At 45.1% G+C, this 19,764-nt stretch overlaps 1 protein-coding gene across 21 annotated transcripts in view; it reads left to right on the plus strand.

The window, feature by feature from the left end:
* JADE1 (jade family PHD finger 1) overlaps nucleotides 1–19,764 on the plus strand; it is a 65,780-nt gene that overhangs the window by 38,810 nt on the left and 7,206 nt on the right. For 19 of the 21 annotated variants that reach the window (XM_001158814.6, XM_054683381.2, XM_063809851.1 and 16 more), the window contains 6 exons: nucleotides 700–887; nucleotides 3,790–4,001; nucleotides 7,359–7,526; nucleotides 9,067–9,183; nucleotides 13,433–13,954; nucleotides 19,593–19,710. In XM_001158814.6, coding sequence (XP_001158814.1) covers nucleotides 700–887; nucleotides 3,790–4,001; nucleotides 7,359–7,526; nucleotides 9,067–9,183; nucleotides 13,433–13,954; nucleotides 19,593–19,710 — 1,325 coding nt within the window. Of the gene's footprint in view, nucleotides 1–699; nucleotides 888–3,789; nucleotides 4,002–7,358; nucleotides 7,527–9,066; nucleotides 9,184–13,432; nucleotides 15,820–19,592; nucleotides 19,711–19,764 lie in introns of those variants that run through there. The other 2 variants (XM_063809860.1, XM_063809859.1) reach the window with 1 other exon arrangement.

Here is a 19,764-nt window from a genome sequence, read left to right on the forward strand (position 1 = left end):
AGCGATTCTCCTGCCCCAGCCTCCCGAGTAGCTGGGGTTACAGGCGTGTGCCACATACCTGGCTAATTTCTGTACTTTTAGTAGAGATGGGGTTTCACTGTGTTGGCCAGGCTGGTCTCAAACTCCTGACCTCAAATGATCCGCCTGCCTCGGCCTCCCAAAGTGCTGGGATTACAGGCTTGGGCCACCTTGCCCAGCCCAAGGCCTAATTTTCTTTTCCCTCTCTCCATCTTTTTTTTTGTGAGGTGTGAGGGTTGGCGGGTTTCTCCCTCTGGTTCTCAGAGTCTGCTGCGCCTGCCCTGCCTGTGTGGTGCCCTGGTTCTAATGGCCTCCAGCAGGGATGGGCAGGTCTGGTTAAGGGAAAGTGATTTAATGACTAACTCTTGAAATGTATGGGTCAGTGTGTTTTGGTGTTGGCTGCAGGCCAGAGTGGTCAGAGGTGGTGGGCAGGGCACAGCAGGGTCCCGGGAAGCAGATTTCGAAGGCTTCTACAGTGTTTTCATTTGTATCTATTGCCTGTTAGCAGGCTTTAACAACTTCTAGTTAAGGTTTTATTAGCAGTGACATTCAGGTTTTCAGCCTCTGGTGATGACCTGGGGCTCTGAGGGTTGGAAGAGGAAGACACTTGGGGCCTTGTGGCACACTTCATTGTCTGTGGCTGAAAGGGTAACCTGGCTGCCTTGTTTTTTTGTTATCCAGGGTTGTGTCTGAAGAGAAATCCCTCATGTTCATCAGGCCCAAGAAGTACATCGTGTCATCAGGCTCTGAGCCTCCCGAGTTGGGCTATGTGGACATCCGGACGCTGGCTGACAGCGTGTGTCGCTATGACCTCAATGACATGGATGCTGCATGGCTGGAACTGACCAATGAAGAATTTAAGGAGATGGGTGAGAGACCATGTATTCTATTATTTTATTAACCAATGATGAAAAGAGACATTTTAGGCAGGTAGGTGAGTAGCAGAAAGCTCCTTATTGCCAGTTGAAGGCAGCTCCATCATAGCTTTAGTCAGTGAGAATCGCAGCCCTGCCTTAGATCTCAGCCTGTTTGGCTGTGTCAGATGTGCTGAGATGGTTTCAGAGTGGAAGCAGGGCTCCTCGGCTTAGGCACCAGGGATTCCCATCCCCGCTCTGATCTAACTCCCTCATTCACTTACCTTAAGGAAGCTGAAGTCCAGGGAAATGAAGTGACAAAAGGGCATGGCCCACAGTTACCTGCTCTAGTGTTTTTCTCCTGTGATGCCATTCGGATTCCTTCTTTAGCCGTGGTTTGCTGCTTCTCTAAATGAACACTCTTCCAGGCATGCTCCCCATTTCCAAGCACATCATGTGTGTTTTAACTTGAGCGATTTTCCTTATGTCATGCTGCAAACCTGGAGTTCTTTTTCCCTCCGTTTATCTCTCTCCTGGCTTTCCTTCAGTGAAGCCTGACATTAGCTGTGTGCCCAGCCCTTCTCCACCTCTTTTCTGCAAGCTCATTTTAGTGTATGTAGACGTTGGAGCATCTCATGGTGTTGAGACTGGGATGGCGTATAGGTCTCATCTCACATGCCAGTCCTGATTGCTAAGGGTTGCCTTGAGGGTCTTGATGAACAAGACAGTGGAGTCAAGTCTGGGCTCAGTGTGAAAAACTGTGAGGATTAATTAGCTTTTGTGCTGTAGGTACATGGTGGGGAGGTGGTGGCAAGGGCTGTGTATTGTAATCTAGGACATAGTAAATAATCACAAGATCGGCTGGGCTTGTTGGCTCACATCTGTAATCCCAGCACTTTGAGAAGCCAAGGTGGGCAGATCACCTGAGGTCAGGACTTCAAGACCAGCCTGGCAAACATGGTGAAACCCCGTCTCTACTAAAAATACAAAAATTAGCTAGGCGTGGTGGTGGGCATCTGTGGTCCCAGCCACTCAGGAGGCTGAGGCAGAAGAATCACTTGAGGTGATTCTTCTCAAGTCACTTGAGGGGGTGGAGGTTTCCTTGAGCCGGGATTGTGCCACTGCATTCCCACCTGGGCAACAGAGCCAGACTCCATCTCAAAAAAAAAAAAAAAAAAAATCACAAGATTTTTGTCATGGTGGATTTCACAGCCTTGAAGGGCCAAGACCTTTTGCGTCTTTCCAGGGAACGTAGCATAGGGTGTGGCTTGCAGTAGATGCTTGTCCTGCCATTAGGCTCACCACCTGTTGAATGGGAGTGATAATGTAGACTGAGCTGAGCATGGTGTTGTCTTCTACTCGCTCAGTTACTCAAGTGTTTTTATAGACAAAATAGACTTCCTTCTTCTTTGTCCTGCTTTAGGTATTAATGGCCAAAACATTAGCAGGCCACAAGGTGGTTTTATGGCATGAGTTCAGGAGTTCTCAGAGATCTTTTGGAACTGAATACTAAATTTTAGCTTCAGAGATGATACAGTTTCTGCTGTGTTGTAAGCACATTATAAAGACCAGTGTAATACACTTGACTGGAATCTAGGTGTCCTGTGTTAAGTCAGAGGACTCAGCCCAAAGACTCTTCGCATTTATGAATGGTTTAAATAATAAGAACTGGGCTAATGCATATTTGAAGATACTGTTGAATACATTGGCAAGATTAATTTTGTAATTTTGTAATTTTATAACATAAATGGAACGCATGCTTAAATATGTTTGTCTTAGCTGTTATTGGTCTTTTTTTCTTTCTTTTTTGAGATGAAGTCTCGCCCTGTGGCCCATGCTGGAGTGCAGGGGTGCAATCTCGGCTGACTGCAACCTCTACCTCCTGAGTTCAAGCGATTCTCCTGCCCCAGCCTCCCAAGTAGCTGGGATTATTGGCACCTGCCACCATGCCTGGCTAATTTTTGTATTTTTAGTAGAGACAGGATTTCGCCATATTGGCCAGGTTGGTCGTGAACTCCTGACCTCAAATGATCTACCTGCAAAGTACTGGGATTATAGGCGTGAGCCACCGTGCCTGGTGTTTCAGTCTTTTTTGCATTTGGTTAACTATGTTTTTCAACCTTGTAGAAGTAAGAGGATGAGGAGGGATAAACCATTTAAAAATATTTGAGTGCCCAAAGTGAAATCTGTTTTGAGAGAACTGTTTTACCTACCAAGAAAGGCAAATTTTTAAAAACATCCAAACCATTATATGAAGTCATGGTTTTGAAGTCACTTACGTGTTAGTTGTTATGTGTAATGAGTATAATGAAATGACTTATTCAACAATGTATGTATTTAATATCCTTGAATCCTTTTAAAATTTACCTTTTGCTTTTCCATTTACTACACTGCATCTTCACTACCTGACCATAGGAACATAACAGTTTCCTGGAAGACTCTCCCCTTTGAAGATTGTTTCTTAGAAGGATCTGATAAGCATTTAATAAAAAATTTGGGGGCCCTCAGGGATGGATGCATCGATGGGTTGATTGATTGATAGATTGAGACACGGTCTTATGTCACTCAGCCTGGATCACTGTGGCACAGTCATGGCTCACTATAGCCCCAACCTCCTGGGCTCAAGCAGTTCTCCCACCGCAGGCTCTTGAGTAGTTGGGACTACAGGTGTGTGCCACCACGTCTGGCTAATTTTCATATTTTTTGTAGAGATGGGGTTCCACTATGTTGCCCAGGCTGACCTTGAGCTCTTGGGCTCAGATGTGAGCCACCATGCCTGGCCAGTGATTGGATTTATTTATTGTACTATTATTTATTCATTATACATTATTTTTAAGTATAAATAAACCAGTACTATTTTGTAATATTTATTAATATGGATTTATTAAAATGGGTTTTGTGGCATTTTTAACTTCAGGAATGCCTGAACTAGATGAATACACCATGGAGAGGGTCCTAGAGGAATTTGAGCAGCGATGCTACGACAATATGAATCATGCCATAGAGACTGAGGAAGGCCTGGGGATCGAATATGATGAAGATGTTGTCTGTGATGTCTGCCAGTCTCCTGATGGTGAGGACGGCAATGAGATGGTGTTCTGTGACAAATGCAACATCTGTGTGCACCAGGTATGTGGGGCAGGGAGGCCAGAAAGAAGAAACCTGGGGCATGAGCCTGTCTGCTGTGGGAGTGTATGCCTGGAGTCCAGGATTCTTCCTCCGAATGGGGTCTGTGTTTCTACGATTTAAAGAAATGTGCCCTATAGACTTTCTTTTTCCCTAGTAGGTTCTTACAGTGATTGAAATATATCCTCTGCTTTTGCAGCCAGAAGGATAGTACCCTCTGTGGAAATCGTCTTTCTTCACAGTGTTTTATTCTTATCCATAAAAGTCAAGTTTACTTAAAAAGAATGTATGAGCCCCCTCTGTCCTACTGTAACACTTAAATTTAGGTATTAAGAACACTGAGAAAACAAACCTTTGAAAAGGTGGTTAGTGTGCTGTATTAGTTTCTTACAGCTGCCCTGTGGAACAGACAAATTACTACAGACTGTATGTGCTTAAAACAACAAAAATGTATTGTCTTGTGGTTCTGGAAACTAAAAGTCCAGAATTGAGGTGGTGGCAGTGCTGTGCTTCCTCTGAAACATGCAGGGGAGCCCTTCCTTGCCTCTTCGTAGCTTATGGTGATTTGGGCAATCTTGGGCATTCCTTGGCTCGCGGCTGCCATTATCATATGTGTTCTCCCTGTGTCTCTGTCTTCACATGGTGGTCTTCTTTTTTTTTTTTTTTTTTTTTTTTTGAGATGGCTGGAGTGCAATGGCGTGGTCTTGGCTCACTGCAACCTCCGCCTCCTGGGTTCAAGTGATTCTTCCTCCTCCGCCTCCCGAGTAGCTGGGACTGCGGGTGTGTGCCACCACACCCGGCTAGAGATGGGGTTTCACTATGTTGGCCAGGCTGGTCTCGAACTCCTGACCTCATGATCCGCCCACCTTGGCCTTCCAAAGTGCTGGGATTACAGGTGTGAGGCACCGTGCCCGGTCCACATGGCGGTCTTCTTAGAAGGGTACCAGTCGTATTGGACTAGGGACCCACCCTACTTCAGAGTGAGCTCATCTTAAATAATTACATCTGCAATGACTACTTCTAAATCTAAAGAAGGTCACATTTTGAGATATTTGGAGTTAGGACTTCAACATGTCTTTTAGAGGACACAATTTGCCGTCATATTTGTGAGCATGTGTTAGGGTATAAGCTGAGCTGTTAGAGGAAAGCAGCCCCTTTTCTTGAAGACGATTTCCTGTCTTAAAAAACAGGACAGTAGGTTTTGGTGATTGCTTGCTACCATCCACAGAAAGGGAAACCCTTAGATTTCAGGAGGATGGGCGCTAGGTAACTTAAAAAGTTTATGACAATCTCAGTGCCTCTTTTTTATTTAGTTTTTAATGCAGTAATGAAGAAATTTGGATTTGGGTGGGGACATGTGCCCACGTATATTCTTAGGATTTAAAAGGCTATCCTGAAGTACTTTCTTTAAATTCACCTGTTGATGCTGAGATTTAAAGCAAACTTAAAAGAAAGACTTGTATGGAATAGGTGCTTGGTGACTTCTTGGGAAGAAGAAGCACGTTTGCTCCATGAAGTTCTTGATTACCCTTTGCTTCATAATTTGTGACCTCCTAGGCTTTCCCTCTGTCTGAAGACCTCCCCAGCTGTGGCCCAGTCCTGGCTCCTTGATAGGGAGACCTGCGACTCCTGCTTCAGTCATCGCCGTCTGTTGCTCTGGATCTCACACTGTCTGGGAAGTCTCCTTACGGTAGTGAGAATTCCTGTGGTGGCTTTGTTCTGTGACATGAGCATCCTGATGACCAGTGTTGCTTTTTTGGTTGCTGGTGCTTCATGTATTTACTTGGCTGACTTCTCAGTCTTTTTCTTGTCTTTACTTGCTATTTTTTTCCCCATGAAAAATTTTTTTGAGTAAAAGCTTTCTGCTTGAAAACTGGTCAACCCCTGTGTTATCAGTGAGTTAACTGATGTCAGGGCAGGCTTGTGCAAGCTCTCACAGTGGACGTGTGGCAGAGTTGTAACTTAAGGCTTTTGGATGCCCCCTTCTCACCTTCTCTTCTTTCTGCCATATCACCTTTTCTCTTTTCCTCAACATTTACTTCATTTTTCCTTTGAGAAATCCGTCATGGCTTATCTTTAAGGCATACTTTATGTAATCTCCTAAATTAATTTAGACCTGCTTTTCCAGGAAAAAAATTTCTTCCTTCACATGTGGCTGTAGAATGTCTGATACAGACCTTTAGTGTTTTGAAACCTTTATAGTGTCACTTAACTCCATTAAAAATTTTTTTCTAGTAAGTCTGCGTTGACAGTAGCTTATTTATGGCCCCCAAACAGCGCTCTGAGGCTTCCATCTGAAGTGTGACTTTTCTTTGCTCAACTCTCATCCTTGTGGTTTCCTCTTTGCATCGTCGTGGGTATTCAGATTGCATAGTGGCTGTGTTTTTTCTGTCTGAAGAATTAGAGCTATGCTACTGTGACTCTCGACTTCCTGACTTCCAGGTCATTTAAGGATAAAGTTCTGAACAGTTGGGTTTTTAAAGAGCTCTCTGAATATGCTCCTGGTACCATCGTGGTTTTTATTTATTCAGTTATTTAACATTAACCTTTTCTGTCTTTGAACTGTCTTAATTACTTTAGTTGTAATAGCCTTGATTTCTGCAGTTTATGCCATCTTGTTTAATTTTGCCATCTTGTACAAAACAGGCTTTGTTTTATTTTTTAATTTAAATTGTTTTTTTTGTCTCCATTTCTGAAAGGCTGAATTTGTTTTAAATACCAGCTAAGGAGACGACATTCTTCCTGTGTAGAAGGTCTCCTTTTTCTGCCCTGTTTTGTTCACTGGGAGAGTGCTGGGATCTAGTTGGTATGGAGTTTGCTTAGCCTAGGGAGTGTGCATGCTTCTCTCCTGTTCCATTGCCATCTCATTCAGCAGCTTTGGGAGATTCTCTCAGCTGCTGTGTGCTTTTTCTCCACACTCTGTATTCCACCCCACCTCTGTCAGTAAAGTAGAGAAGTAGCTTCTCTCACGGAACCCTGTGGAGTGTTTCGAGGACTTACTGCTCAATATTTAGAAACTTGGTATGGATGGGTTTCTGCGGCAACACAGCAAAGCAGATTGCATTTAAACCTTTCTGTCCTCAAGTAGTTTCCAGGACCACCCTCTGCTAAATAAATATGTATTGTGTCAGCAGAGCTCACCTCTATTATGAATACATATTCACCTCCTAAATGCTCCTGTGAGGCTGCCGGGCATTTTCCCGAGGGGAGACGGTCGTAGCCAGGAAGCTGTGGGAGTGTCTCTGCTTTGGTGGTAGTTCTGTTAAAATCTTTCTAAGTGTTTAAAATGAATAGATATAATGGGAAAAATAACATTTTCTCTTTCTCTCTATTCCTCTGGGATGTGCCGTGGCATCACAGGCCTGTTATGGAATCCTCAAGGTACCAGAGGGCAGCTGGCTGTGCCGGACATGTGCCCTGGGGGTTCAGCCAAAATGTCTGCTGTGTCCGAAGAAGGGTGGAGCTATGAAGCCCACCCGTAGCGGAACCAAGTGGGTCCACGTTAGCTGTGCTCTGTGGATCCCTGAGGTACGTGTGGTTCTTTTTTTGTTGTTTTTACTTTTTTTTAAGACAGAGTTTAACTCTGTCGCCCAGGCTGGAGTGCAGTGAGCTGGATCATGGCTCACTGCAGCCTTGACCTGCTGGGCTCAAGTGATCCTCCCACCTCAGCCTTTTGAGTAGCTGAGATTATAGGCATGTGCTACCAGGCCCAGCTTATTTTTTATTTTTTGTAGTGAGGGGATCTCACTTTGTTGACCTGGCTGGTCTCAAACTCCTGGGATCAAGCAGTCCTCTTTCCTTGGCTTTCCAAAGTGTTGGGATTACAAGCATGAGCCACTGTGCCTGGTCAAGCATGGTTTTTAATAGCACCTTAGCTCAGAAGGTCCTGGCTTTTAACTGGGATTTAGTGGGTGGGTGGAGAACCATGCATAAATAGGCAGCATTGCAGCTATGAGTAAAAAGACACCTTTTAGTTGCTACCTTTTTCCTTGAGGAAAAACTGAATCTTAAGCACACTCTCATCTTGTCATGGAATGTAGATTCGTGGAAATGTTAGCTGGAAGCAGCAGTCACTTGGGACTGGAAGTTAGTGGTGGTCACCCAGCCATCGCAGTGAGCCTTCCCATCGCGACTCTCACTCTCAGGAGCAGACCTGTAGCACTTAAACAGCTGTGGCCTGGGTGTGTCATTCCCCAAGGATCAGCTGTACATCCTGTGTGTGGCAAGCTGTACTTGAGTTGAGGCACCACCATGGTTAAAAAACCACCACTTTTAGGCATACTTTGGTGATTTTTATTTAAACTCTTATTGTGCCTCAACCTTTTTAATTTCAGGTCTGGTCTAATTTATTTCTAGTCTCAGACCTTGACTAATATAATTTGCATAGCTCAGTGTGAGAATATAATTTGCTATTCAAATTCCAGCATTTTTTGGGTGTGATTTTGGTACATTTTCCTCTTGGGGAATATTATTTGAGGATGATTTGGATTGAGGTTTCATGATTCGGGTCTTGGTAGCACTGAGTCTTGTGGTTTGGTATTGATGGGATACAATTCGGTGATCCAGGCTGAATGCAGAGATGATACCTTATTTATCTTTGTAATTTCCCATCTTGAATGTAGTCATGTTTCAGACTGAAGAAAATGGTTTTCTTTGGCGAGAGATTAAAAACAGGTTATATTTACTTACCCTGTTGTTGACAACCTATTTGAATCGATTTAAGATGGATTTTTAGTCTTCACCAATTTGTTATGAGCTAGAGATTATAGATGACATTGTCCTGGTACATGACTCTTTGTCATCAGACGCTCCGGTGAGAAGTGAAAACTCAGTTATCTAAGTGTTTTTGACAGACAGGGATGTCTGTCAGATGGGGACTGGGCTGTGAGCTCAGTTGTCACTGGGGCTCTTCTGAGGCTTTTAAAGTAAGGGTTTGTTTTGAGTGGGTGCCCCTTGCCACTGTCTGGTAGGAGAGATGTAGGAAAGTAATGGATCTTTTAGTTTCTGACATTCATGTTCAGCCTTTGACGACCTGAGCCACCCTGTCTTGCTGTTTTCCGACCTTTAGGTGAGCATTGGCAGCCCGGAGAAGATGGAGCCCATCACCAAGGTGTCACACATTCCCAGCAGCCGGTGGGCGCTAGTGTGCAGCCTCTGCAATGAGAAGTTTGGGGCCTCTATACAGGTAATTAGCTTCCTAAGAATGGCTTCATTTTCCTTTCCTGCGTGGTGGGGAGCAGGATGAGGGAAGGCTCTGTGAACTGTCCAAGGGTTTGGAGAGGGGACTAGAATCCAGGAAGCAGGACGAGGTTTCCAAGGGGTGACTCCAGCCCCAGTACACACACCTTTAATAGGCTAACTGTATCCGGTGTAACTAGAACCCAAGCTTTCACAGTCACAGGGTAGTTCAGAAGTTCCCCTGAGCTGTGAGGCGATTGCAGTTTGTCTCTCGCTACCCTTTCTGCCCAAAGTCTAGCATCGCAACTTCTTTCCATAGGCCAACACCTCCTAGCAGTCTTAGTGAGATGTTCCTTGACACGGCATTTGAGAGTTGGCCACCCTCCCACCTGCAGTCACCGAGTGTAGCTGCAGACCCTGGCCCACCTCTGTGGCGGCCTCCTGAGATTGCAGGTTTCCATGGTGTGCGCACACCTGTTAGTAATCAAGGGGACATGCTAATGCATTTGCAGTTGGAAAAACAGAGACTCTTTGAACACGGCCTGGGTAGAGGGGCATCTGTGAGGAGTTCCTGTGTATGCTGTCATCTGATTGGAGCATCATTTGGATGTCTGATTCTTTATGGCACCAGGCGCGCATGCACGTGTGTGTGTGTGTGAGAGAGCGTGAGCGAAAGAGTGCGTGCACACCTGTGTGTAAACATGTTGCCTACCTGCTTTTGCATATCCAGGTACAGACAAGTATAGGATGTCATGAGATAGGGGAATTAAGGAGGGAATGTAGATGGCATGCCGTTTTTTATGTGGTCTAAGACCCTACTGAGAAGTTCGTTTTTAGGCCTCACATTATTGACATCTAGACAGTCAGGATTAGAGAGGCCTGCAGTGCTGTGTGGCTGATGGGGGCCCTTCAGGTTAAGTTTGGATCTTCTCGGATGTACTAGCACAGGCCACAGGCTCTTCTTCCTTGGTTTCCTCATTGAATTCTGGGAGCAGAGCCACTGTTTTGGGATGGCTTCTTTCTCAAAGCAGCTCAGCACAGACATAAGCTCCAAGAGCATGGTCATCCTGTCAGCCATGGGTTTTAAAGAAATGACCTCATTTGGCAAAGTCAGTTTGTATTTTGACTGATAAATACTTTTTGGGAAGGTGGTTTTAAAATTTTTTTTTTTTTTTTGAGACAGAGTCTCACTCTGTCGCCCAAGCTGGAGTGCAGTGGCATCATCTCGGCTCACTGCAACCTCCACCTCCCGGGTTCAGGCGATTCTCCTGCCTCAGCCTCCTAAGTAGCTAGGAATACAGGCGCGCACCAGCACGCCCGGCTAATTCTCATTTTTGTATTTTTAGTAGAGATGGGGGTTTCACCATGTTGGCCAGGCTGGTCTCGAACTCCTGACCTCGTGATCCACCCACCTCGGCCTCCCAAAGTGCTGGGATTACAGGCTTGAGCCACCGCGCCTGGCTATTTAAAAATTTTTTTTAACAAGCCAAGTGGTTCTACTTTTCTTCTTTATCACTTTGACTAGTGTTCAAGAATCCAAAATATAACAGAAATATTTGGAGGGTGGGTCATGAGACAGCTGGTGGGATTTGGCTGGGGACCTTGAAATAGTGGAGATATTTTTGGCATGTGAATACATGACAAACGCCTCTGGCCCGAGTTGGATTGGGGAAGGAGGAGGAAAGAGTGGAGCAGGAAGAGAAAAGGGCAGGGAGCTGATGAACTTGAGTGTGTGTGTGTATGCATGTGTGTGTGTGTGTGTGAGTATGGGTGTGTGTGTGAGTATGCGTATGTGGGTGAGCATGCATATGTGTGCATGTGTGGGGGTGTGAGTGTGCATGTGATTATGTGTATGTGTGTATGCATGTGTATTTGGTTATGCATATGTATGCTGTATGCACGTATGCGTATTTGAGTATGCGTGTGTGAACGTGTATGTGTGTGAGTATGCATGCGTGAGTATGCGTATGCGTGTGTATGCATGTGTGCATGTGTATGCATGTGTGTATGCGCGTGAGTGCGTGAGTATGCACATGAGTATGCATGTGTGAGTATGTGTGTATGCGTGTGAGTATGCTTGTGTATGTATGCATGCGTGTATATGTGTATGCGTGTGAGTATGCGTGTATGTGTGTGAGTGTGCATGTGTACGAGTGTGTAAGTATGTGTATGCACGTGTGCACTGGCAGGAAACAGGCTGCAGCAGACCACATTCCCCGGTGTTCTGAGCGTAGAATTTATGCCCTTGCCTGAGTATGCCAATCTGGTCCATAATTAATGTTTAAAAGAGGTGGGCGAATGGGATCTTTGTTTCCCTTTTGAAGAGAGATGATATAATGACTTTTTTGTTGCCATTGACCTCTTTTTCCCAGAACATTAATCTAAAGAAGAGGCCAAAGAAGGCTGATGATTTTTCATATCTTCACAGAATGGATTGATTTTATTAAAAGAATTCCTCTCTGAAATGTCTGCAGCTGTGAAGGCTCTGGTTTACGTTTCTGTAACATCTGTTTGCTGAGTCAACCTGAATGGGAAAACCCAGAGGAAGGCCATTTGGCGTTTTTACAAAGTCCTGTATAAATATTCTGCTGCAGTTCATTTCTCTTTAGGGTTAGAGCGCTTGGGTTAAGTGTAGTTTAAGCCAAACACAGATAGTGTCTCAGTCATCTGTTCCCACTTTTACTTCCCACTTGGCTGTGTGCTACAAGGGAAGACACTTTGTCTTCTCATGACCGTGGCCAGGTGTGTATGTGTGCGTGCTTGTGTGTGTGTTCTGCCACCAAAGCTGATTTCATACATTTCTTAGAATTGAGGTTATTTATAGAGAAAATACAGATTTATGTCAGTCTCTGTGGTTGAAGTGTTTGTAAGGGTGGAATGGTGAAGGGAGCTGGATTTTCTCCTCTTCTCAGTAAAAGAGACCTCATAGTAATGGAAGAAAGCCTGGTTGGCAGTGAGTTTCCTCTTAAATACTGGAATGATTAGGGGGAAAGCCTCAGCTCTAGCCTCTGCCATCCTTGGTGATGTGATTCAGGATCTGTTGAATGAGTTGAATTCAACTTCTCAGTTGGCTTGAAGCCGCTGGATTCTACAGCTCTGTGCAGCCCCTGGCATGCCCCGGGGATCACTTGGCTTCACACAATGCAGTGCTGCTTTTCAGGGACTGGCTTCAGTCACCATGAGGAACCACCTTCTAGGGATTTGCTCAGCAAGATCAGTGGAGGAGGAGTTAATCACTTTGCTCCTGCTAGACCAGAGGCTTGTTGTCTGGATCAAAGGCACTAAATTGTGGCCCTGTTTAGGCAGTGAGAGGGGAAGTGTTCTTCTGCATAGGTTGCTGATACCTGGCCTCTACGTTGACCTCCCTGTGACGCATGGGAAGGATCTTTCACAGTTCTCCTGCCTCTCTTCAGTGGCCAGGATCGGCGTGCACCGATCTCAGGGCTCAGAGCCCTCCATGCCTCTGGTGAAGCTTCTTCGCAAGTGTGAAGACCTTTCCCTACCTTTCCTGTGCTGGATTCCTCTTGTCTCCTATTTTTTGGGGTTTTTATTCAGTTTCTCCTTCGTGCTGCTTCAAGGAAGTGCACTGTTCATTTTCTCACTCGTGTTGGGACTCTTCCTGCCTGGGGAGTCAGGATTTATGTTCAAACTGTGAGTAGTAGTCATTCTTCCCAAGGAGGTTCTTATTCAGGTTTACACCAAAAGAGCTCAAATCTGTAAGAAAACCCAAGTTAATGCCTGAAAGTGGACTTTGCATATTGAGTACAGATTCTTTTGAATATGATCCTAGTGCCACACCTCCTTTCTCTACACATGTCATTTGTGTAATCATGTCTGCTCCAAGATGGGATTTGGATGCAGTTACTTTTCTGAGGAAGTTAGGGTTTGGTTGATTAAACCTTTCATTTGAAGAGGGCCCTTAAATTCCAAGACTTGGCTGGGCGCAGTGGCTCACGCCTGTAATCCCAGCACTTTGGGAGGCTGAGATGGGCGGATCTCTTTTGCCCAAGAGTTGGAGACCAACTTAGGCAACATAGGGAGACCTCATCTCTATAAAAAAAATTCCAAGCCTTACCTCTTTTAAAACATGACAGGATCTTGCAGGGTTAATCCACGTACAACTTTCCTGTCATGGCACATGCTTGAAGCATGGCTCTTCTCTGTGCATGTGTACATGGGGTGCCTAGCACTGCGGGCCTTCTGCCATCGTTGCTCTATAATGGTCTATTCTCATGTTCTTTGTGTGTTCTTGCCAGTGCTCTGTGAAGAACTGCCGCACAGCCTTCCATGTGACCTGTGCTTTTGACCGGGGCCTGGAGATGAAGACCATCTTAGCAGAGAATGATGAAGTCAAGTTCAAGTCCTATTGCCCAAAGCACAGCTCACATAGGAAACCCGAGGAGAGTCTTGGCAAGGGGGCTGCACAGGAGAATGGGGCCCCTGAGTGTTCCCCCCGGAATCCGCTGGAGCCCTTTGCCAGCCTTGAGCAGAACCGGGAGGAGGCCCACCGGGTGAGTGTCCGTAAGCAGAAGCTGCAGCAGCTGGAGGATGAGTTCTACACCTTCGTCAACCTGCTGGATGTTGCCAGGGCTCTGCGGCTGCCTGAGGAAGTAGTGGATTTCCTGTACCAGTACTGGAAGTTGAAGAGGAAGGTCAACTTCAACAAGCCCCTGATCACCCCAAAGAAAGATGAAGAGGACAATCTAGCCAAGCGGGAGCAGGATGTCTTGTTTAGGAGGCTGCAGCTGTTCACGCACCTGCGGCAGGACCTGGAGAGGGTAATGATTGACACTGACACCTTATAGTGACTTAGAGAAGAAGATGCAAAGAGGTGAACGCTCGCCCAGAGCAAGAAATGATAGCCAGTCATATACTCTCAGACCCTTGTACACACCACAGCATGAGGTTGTGTTGGTTAAAAATATTTATGGGCTGGTAAACTCATTGTACATATGTGCAAAACTGCTACTGAGTGGGGAGCTTCTTTGTGGTTTTTTTTTAAAAAACACTTTCCCATTAATCTTTACTGTTTTGTAAGATCAAATGGGGTGTGTCTTCCCCACCCCCATTCCTTCATTCTAGAGCTAGAGTGAATGAGCCCCAAGAAAATGACCCAAGGAGTTGACTCAGGATTGTTTACAGACTGATTTAGAAAACCAGAACGGATTTCATTTCTAATGGAGGGGGCCAGAGATGGGAAAATTTCTTGTTCAGTCCGGGGAAACACACCTAGGTGCTGGTGATGGGCTTATGAAGGAAGCTAAGCACGGCTGCTCACTGGCCCCCACTTTGTTTCTTGGGTAATTCACAGGGGAATTCCCAGTACTGTCATGGAGCAGAGCAGGCAGTGGGTGCTGATGTGTGTGCATGAGCTGTATGTACACATGCATATATCTGTTACAGAAGATACTCCTGGCAGTGAGGTGCTAAGTCATCACTGAGGCTGTGTGTGTGTGTGTGTGTGTGTGTGTGTGTGTGTGTCCGTGTCCATCCATGTCTCTGTTGTGTGTCTGTGTGCGGGTATGGGTGGGATTCCTGGTGGACAGGGGTGTGAGATCTGTCTGAGGAGCCCCAGTCATGCTCAGCACGCTACAGATGTGTTGTTTGTCACACTGAGATTGCTGAATGTCGTGGCTGTTGGCTGCCGAGCCTCAGCTGCTGGCATTTCCTTCTGCTGTTTGCTGCTTTTGTGCCTCCCCCACTTTCCATCACCTCTGGAGTCCCGTCTGGACGTCCCTTCCTGCTACAGGAATAATGAGGCGTGGGCTGCCTCCCGCTAGGGCCTCCTGCTCCCTGTAGGTAGTTTCTGGCTGAGGCTTGCTAATTGGGGATGCTTCTCAGAGCATCTTCCACATCAACTCCCCTGGCTGCTGGCTACCGATTAAATTCATTAGTGTGAAAGAGGTGGGAGTGAGGTTTTCTGGCCTGAAGCAGTCTGCACTGAAAGGTACCCAAGTGGCCTGAAACAGTGTAGGGAAAGACCTGGGAAACACTGGACCAAAAAAGCCTGATCTCATGGAGACCTGCATGGCCCTGTTAGAGATGGCGTAGAAGTGAAAGTCTTTTAAAGGGAGCATTAGAGATCCTTTTAATACACGACTGAGTGCCAGCTTATTTGTGATGCCCCTTCCCAGACCAGGTTAGGATTCCTGGGAAGGCCGCGGATTCCGGCCCTGGAAGAGGCAGGATCCTGGAGCAGTTTTGTGAGGCTTTTGTGCTCCCATACGCCCCCTGGTGGTGAGTGTAAAGAAGACTTTGCCTCTCACAACTACATGTATGTGTGGCATTTTTGTTAGAGATGAGAAAAGGATTGAGAAGGATAAACTGGAATCCTGGTGAGAAGCCTTTATGCCAGCCCGACACCTGCTGTAATTGGGGTGCATGAGCTATGGAGTCAGATAGTTGTTGGGAGGGGGAGGACAAGAAGTCTATTGTTTGGACTGTGTTTGTCTCACAATCACCACAAAATAAAAGTGTAGAAAATGCTTGTGGTGTACTAACTCTTTTCTGTACTTAAGTTACTCAGATTAACATGCACTTCTAATTCTAAACATTTTTTTTGGAGTCATCACTGTCGCTGTTTAAGTAGAACAATGCCAACGATGTATGAGAAACAGGGAATAAATCAGGATTTGTGTGTGTATGTGTGTGGCATTACTTACATTTACTTTATTAAAAAGCCTAAGGAACTTTAAAGAATTTGTATTCAGTTTATTTTTATTTTTTCAAGACAGAGTCTCACTTTGTTGCCCAGGCTGGAGTGCAGTGGCGTGATCTCGGCTCACTGCAGCCTCCGCCTCCCGGGTTCAAGTGATTCTCCTGCCTCGGTCTCATGAGTAGCTGGGATTACAGGTGTGCGCCACCATGCCTGGCTAATTTTTGTATTTTTAGTAGAGACGGTTTCACCATGTTGGTCAGGTTGGTCTTGAACTCCTGACCTCAAGTGATCTACCCGCCTTGGCCTCCCAGAGTGTTGGGATTACGCCACTGTACCCAGCCTTAGACTCAGTTTAAAATGGGCTTATTGTAATGAAAAAAAAATACGCTACCCAAAATTTGCCATGATGCCTGTGATGGTGAAGGCATTAAACAATTGAAATCTTTGCCTTGCCCAGAGAGTTGCAGTTATTTGTAATTATAAACAGTAAGTGTATCAGGGCAGGGGTGACAATAAAAAACCAATCATTACTACCAACTTGTTTTCTCAAGTAAGTTAGTTTTCTGTTTAATTCACACAATATCAGTTTATAGCAGATCCTCAAAAATCATTTAATACCTGTGACTACAATCAAGGCATATGATCATTCTCAGACTGACAAATGAGTAGCCATCATTAGAAATGCAGACAACTGAGTAATTATGGTGACTGCTCTTCCTTCAAACACACACCTCGGGGCATTGCATACCTGGGTACCAGTTCTGGATCTGGAAGTTAGGTGACAGGAGTAGATTTCAGGAGGGCTTGGGAGCACACAACTTTAAGAAGACACAGTTGCTGATGTGGTGGGTAGCCATGTCATTCCCAAGGCTGCCACTTCACTCTCATTCCTTTCCCCTAAAAGATGCAGTAAATGTGAGTTCAGCAAATGAGTATTTATTCAGATAAAGACATGCTACCACTGCACTCTGGCTAGCGTTATGGAAAGTGGCCAAGTCCTGGGGGCAGTCCTGTAGTCACTCAGTGGAATGGTCACCTTTGAAAATCTGGTAGTGGCTACGGTGTCCCCTGAACAAAAGGCACGTTCAACTTTAGTGCTGCAAACAGTTTTGGATTCAAGAAAACACTGAAACCACTTTTAGATGTCTTAGAGCAGTGTATCTCAGGGTGTTGTCCCTGACCCAGAAACTTAGGAATGCAGATTCATGGGCCCCACCTCCAAAGGGTGGTTCTGTTTTGTGGGTACCCCATGTTTCTGTTTGGGAACACTGCTTTAGGGGAAAGGGATGATCAGGTTTAAGGTGGTGTGAGAGTGCACCTGGAGATGGTTTAAATGTTTTTTCAGATACCTCCTTGCAGGCAGTTGGGAGAAGATAAAGCAGAGGAGGGAGCTTAGTGGAACGGGTGCAGGAAGGGACAAGCTGGATGTGTTTTGAGGATGGGAGAGCATCAGTCCAGCTCTGCAGGTGGAGGTTGCTGAGCGTTGTCCTATAGGGAACTTTACGCATAAGGGAAGTCAGGTTTAGAGTCCTCACCACTATAAAGTGGAGTTGGTCAGGGCTGATTTGTTCCGATTGAAAACCATGCCCTTTGCTTTTTGGGTTTACATTTAGATATTTCCCATCAGAGATCATGAGGAATAGCAGTGGGATTTTTCTATTTAGCAGCCATGGTGTGGTCAAAGCTACCAAAATTAAATTTGAATAATATACAAAGTTCAAATTCCCTGGCTTCCCCATTTTCCATTTTTAAGGATAATTTCAAGTAAGAGAGATGTAAGTATTTCTATTACATGTCTGATTTGAATATGAGAGCAACCTGTCTGCTCCTAAGATGTCAGGATTTGTTTCCATTTTTTATTTCCAGGAGTCAGATTCCTTGTTGATGTAAAAACGGTTCTGTTTCCTAGAAGTTTTGAATCTGCTATGGATCTAGGTCTGGCCCCTTGTTCTTGAGCTTCACTCTTAATTTCCCCTGGGTGGAACAATATCGAAGAGAGGAGGATGTTAGCCACTTCCATTCCCAAGTTGGTGAGAATTTCTATAAAGGACACCTGCTTCTTGGATTGAGGGTGTGCAGCTGTCAGAGAAGGGAAGAAACTACCTTAACTAGGCTGATTGACATCCATGTAATATTTACTATGAGACAGGGAGAGTGTTTTTATTCTCAATTCTTTAAATTTAAAATAAGACAGGAAATGTTAGTGACATAAGGGATTGTTAGAGAAAAAAAGATGGGAAGATCCCTAAAGTGAATTTGTTAGGGGCAGGAGAAGCCTGACTTGGCATTTTCCTGTTTAGGCCAGGAGATTTTACCATGATGCAAATGTGAAAGCCTGTGCTCTGTCTCTCTTAATGCTTCATGTCCTCTTGCAAATGAGACTGCCTTCAGCACAGCTGGAATTGTTAGGGTTTAGTCTACACTTACGCTCTACACCAGAGTGCAAAATCTTTTGTGTCTTCACAAGGCTTGTTGATGCTTGTTGCTGTCCTCACTGCCAAAAGAAAAGGTTAGTGACCTTTGGACTTTTTCCACTTAAAGTAGGGTGGTACTACTTTATTGAGTTTATGGGGAAAAAATTACAAAGGTGTCAGGGGAAGAGTTTGCTCATAATGGGATTTTTTTAAGGAAAGTGAAGGCATGCCTGTAGGAGCTAATGGGAAAGATGTGGTCAGATAAAGATGCTACCACTCCTGCCACTGAGATTACTTAGGAGGTCTTGTCCACATATTCCTGAAGAAGGGTTTAATTGTGTATTTGGTGTGCTGTGTCTGACATCTGTGTTTGCAGGTCCGTGTAATCTAATCAGGTTGACCAATAGAAGATTTTAGGACTGAAGGATTAAGGGAGTTTAGAGACTAATTCTTTAAGTTTTGTGTATTGAGTGATGACAGGTGGGGAACAAATCTAAACGTTGATTACTGAGCATAGGTTAGGGTTATGTGATCCAAAGCAGTCACACATCAGATAGGAAGTAGAGCCAACTCTTAGCACTGGGTCTTTTCAGTTACAAGCGAATCAGGAGAGGGCAATACCAGTTTTTCAAGTGATGATGCAGAGAACTGGACTGGAGATGTCTAACCAGCAAATCATTGGCAAAGCTGGAAATTTCCTAGGCATTCGCACACCTCATAGCAACACATAAGCTACCTGCTAACTCCAGGCCTTTCAGTGAGTTCAGTGTGCAGTTGACAAAGACATTTACTAGGATTCTTGGTAACCATTTGGTCTTCCAGTGGGCCTGGTGCAGGGGGCTCCACTTTGATGACCCTTGGCCCCATGTTTACCCAGCTCAGCCTCAGAAGATAGTTGATAAAGTGCAGAAGTGGCTTCTGAACTGCTTTAAAGCCATTGGCCATCCAAGTAATAGAAGATATTGATGCAATAATTAGCAAAGTCGACTGGCAAGAGGTTGCAAGTTTTGACTTGGACACCAATGGCCTCTGTGCCGGGATGGGTTAGGTGTGATGGAGGAGGCAGGACTTTTGTAGGAGTTCTCTAGGTGTCCCTCCCACTCCTGTGGGTCCCTAACCCTCTTCGGTGTTGCTTCTGCCTATGTTGAGGGCTATATGTGGAATCCTTCTTATCTGCCCAAAAGGAGATCAGAGATTGGATAAAATGTTTAAAGTACCTATTGATTTCAAGTATCTGTCAAGGCCCTAGTAGGAGTAATTTCTCTTAGGTAAAGAAATTTAAAAAGCACCAAAGTACTGTTATACTGTATTGCTTACTTAGAATCTTTATTCTCTACATTCTAGGTTCGGAACCTCACTTACATGGTGACCCGCAGGGAAAAGATTAAACGGTCTGTGTGCAAAGTCCAGGAACAGATATTCAATCTTTACACTAAGCTTTTGGAGCAAGAAAGAGTTTCAGGTATGCATTAAGCTCTGGTAGGTCAAAGTATAGGGCAGGGGTTTGTAAGCTTTA

The sequence above is a fragment of the Pan troglodytes genome, chromosome 3, assembly GCF_028858775.2.
Source record: "Pan troglodytes isolate AG18354 chromosome 3, NHGRI_mPanTro3-v2.0_pri, whole genome shotgun sequence".
In the NCBI taxonomy this organism is placed as follows: Eukaryota; Metazoa; Chordata; class Mammalia; order Primates; family Hominidae; genus Pan; species Pan troglodytes.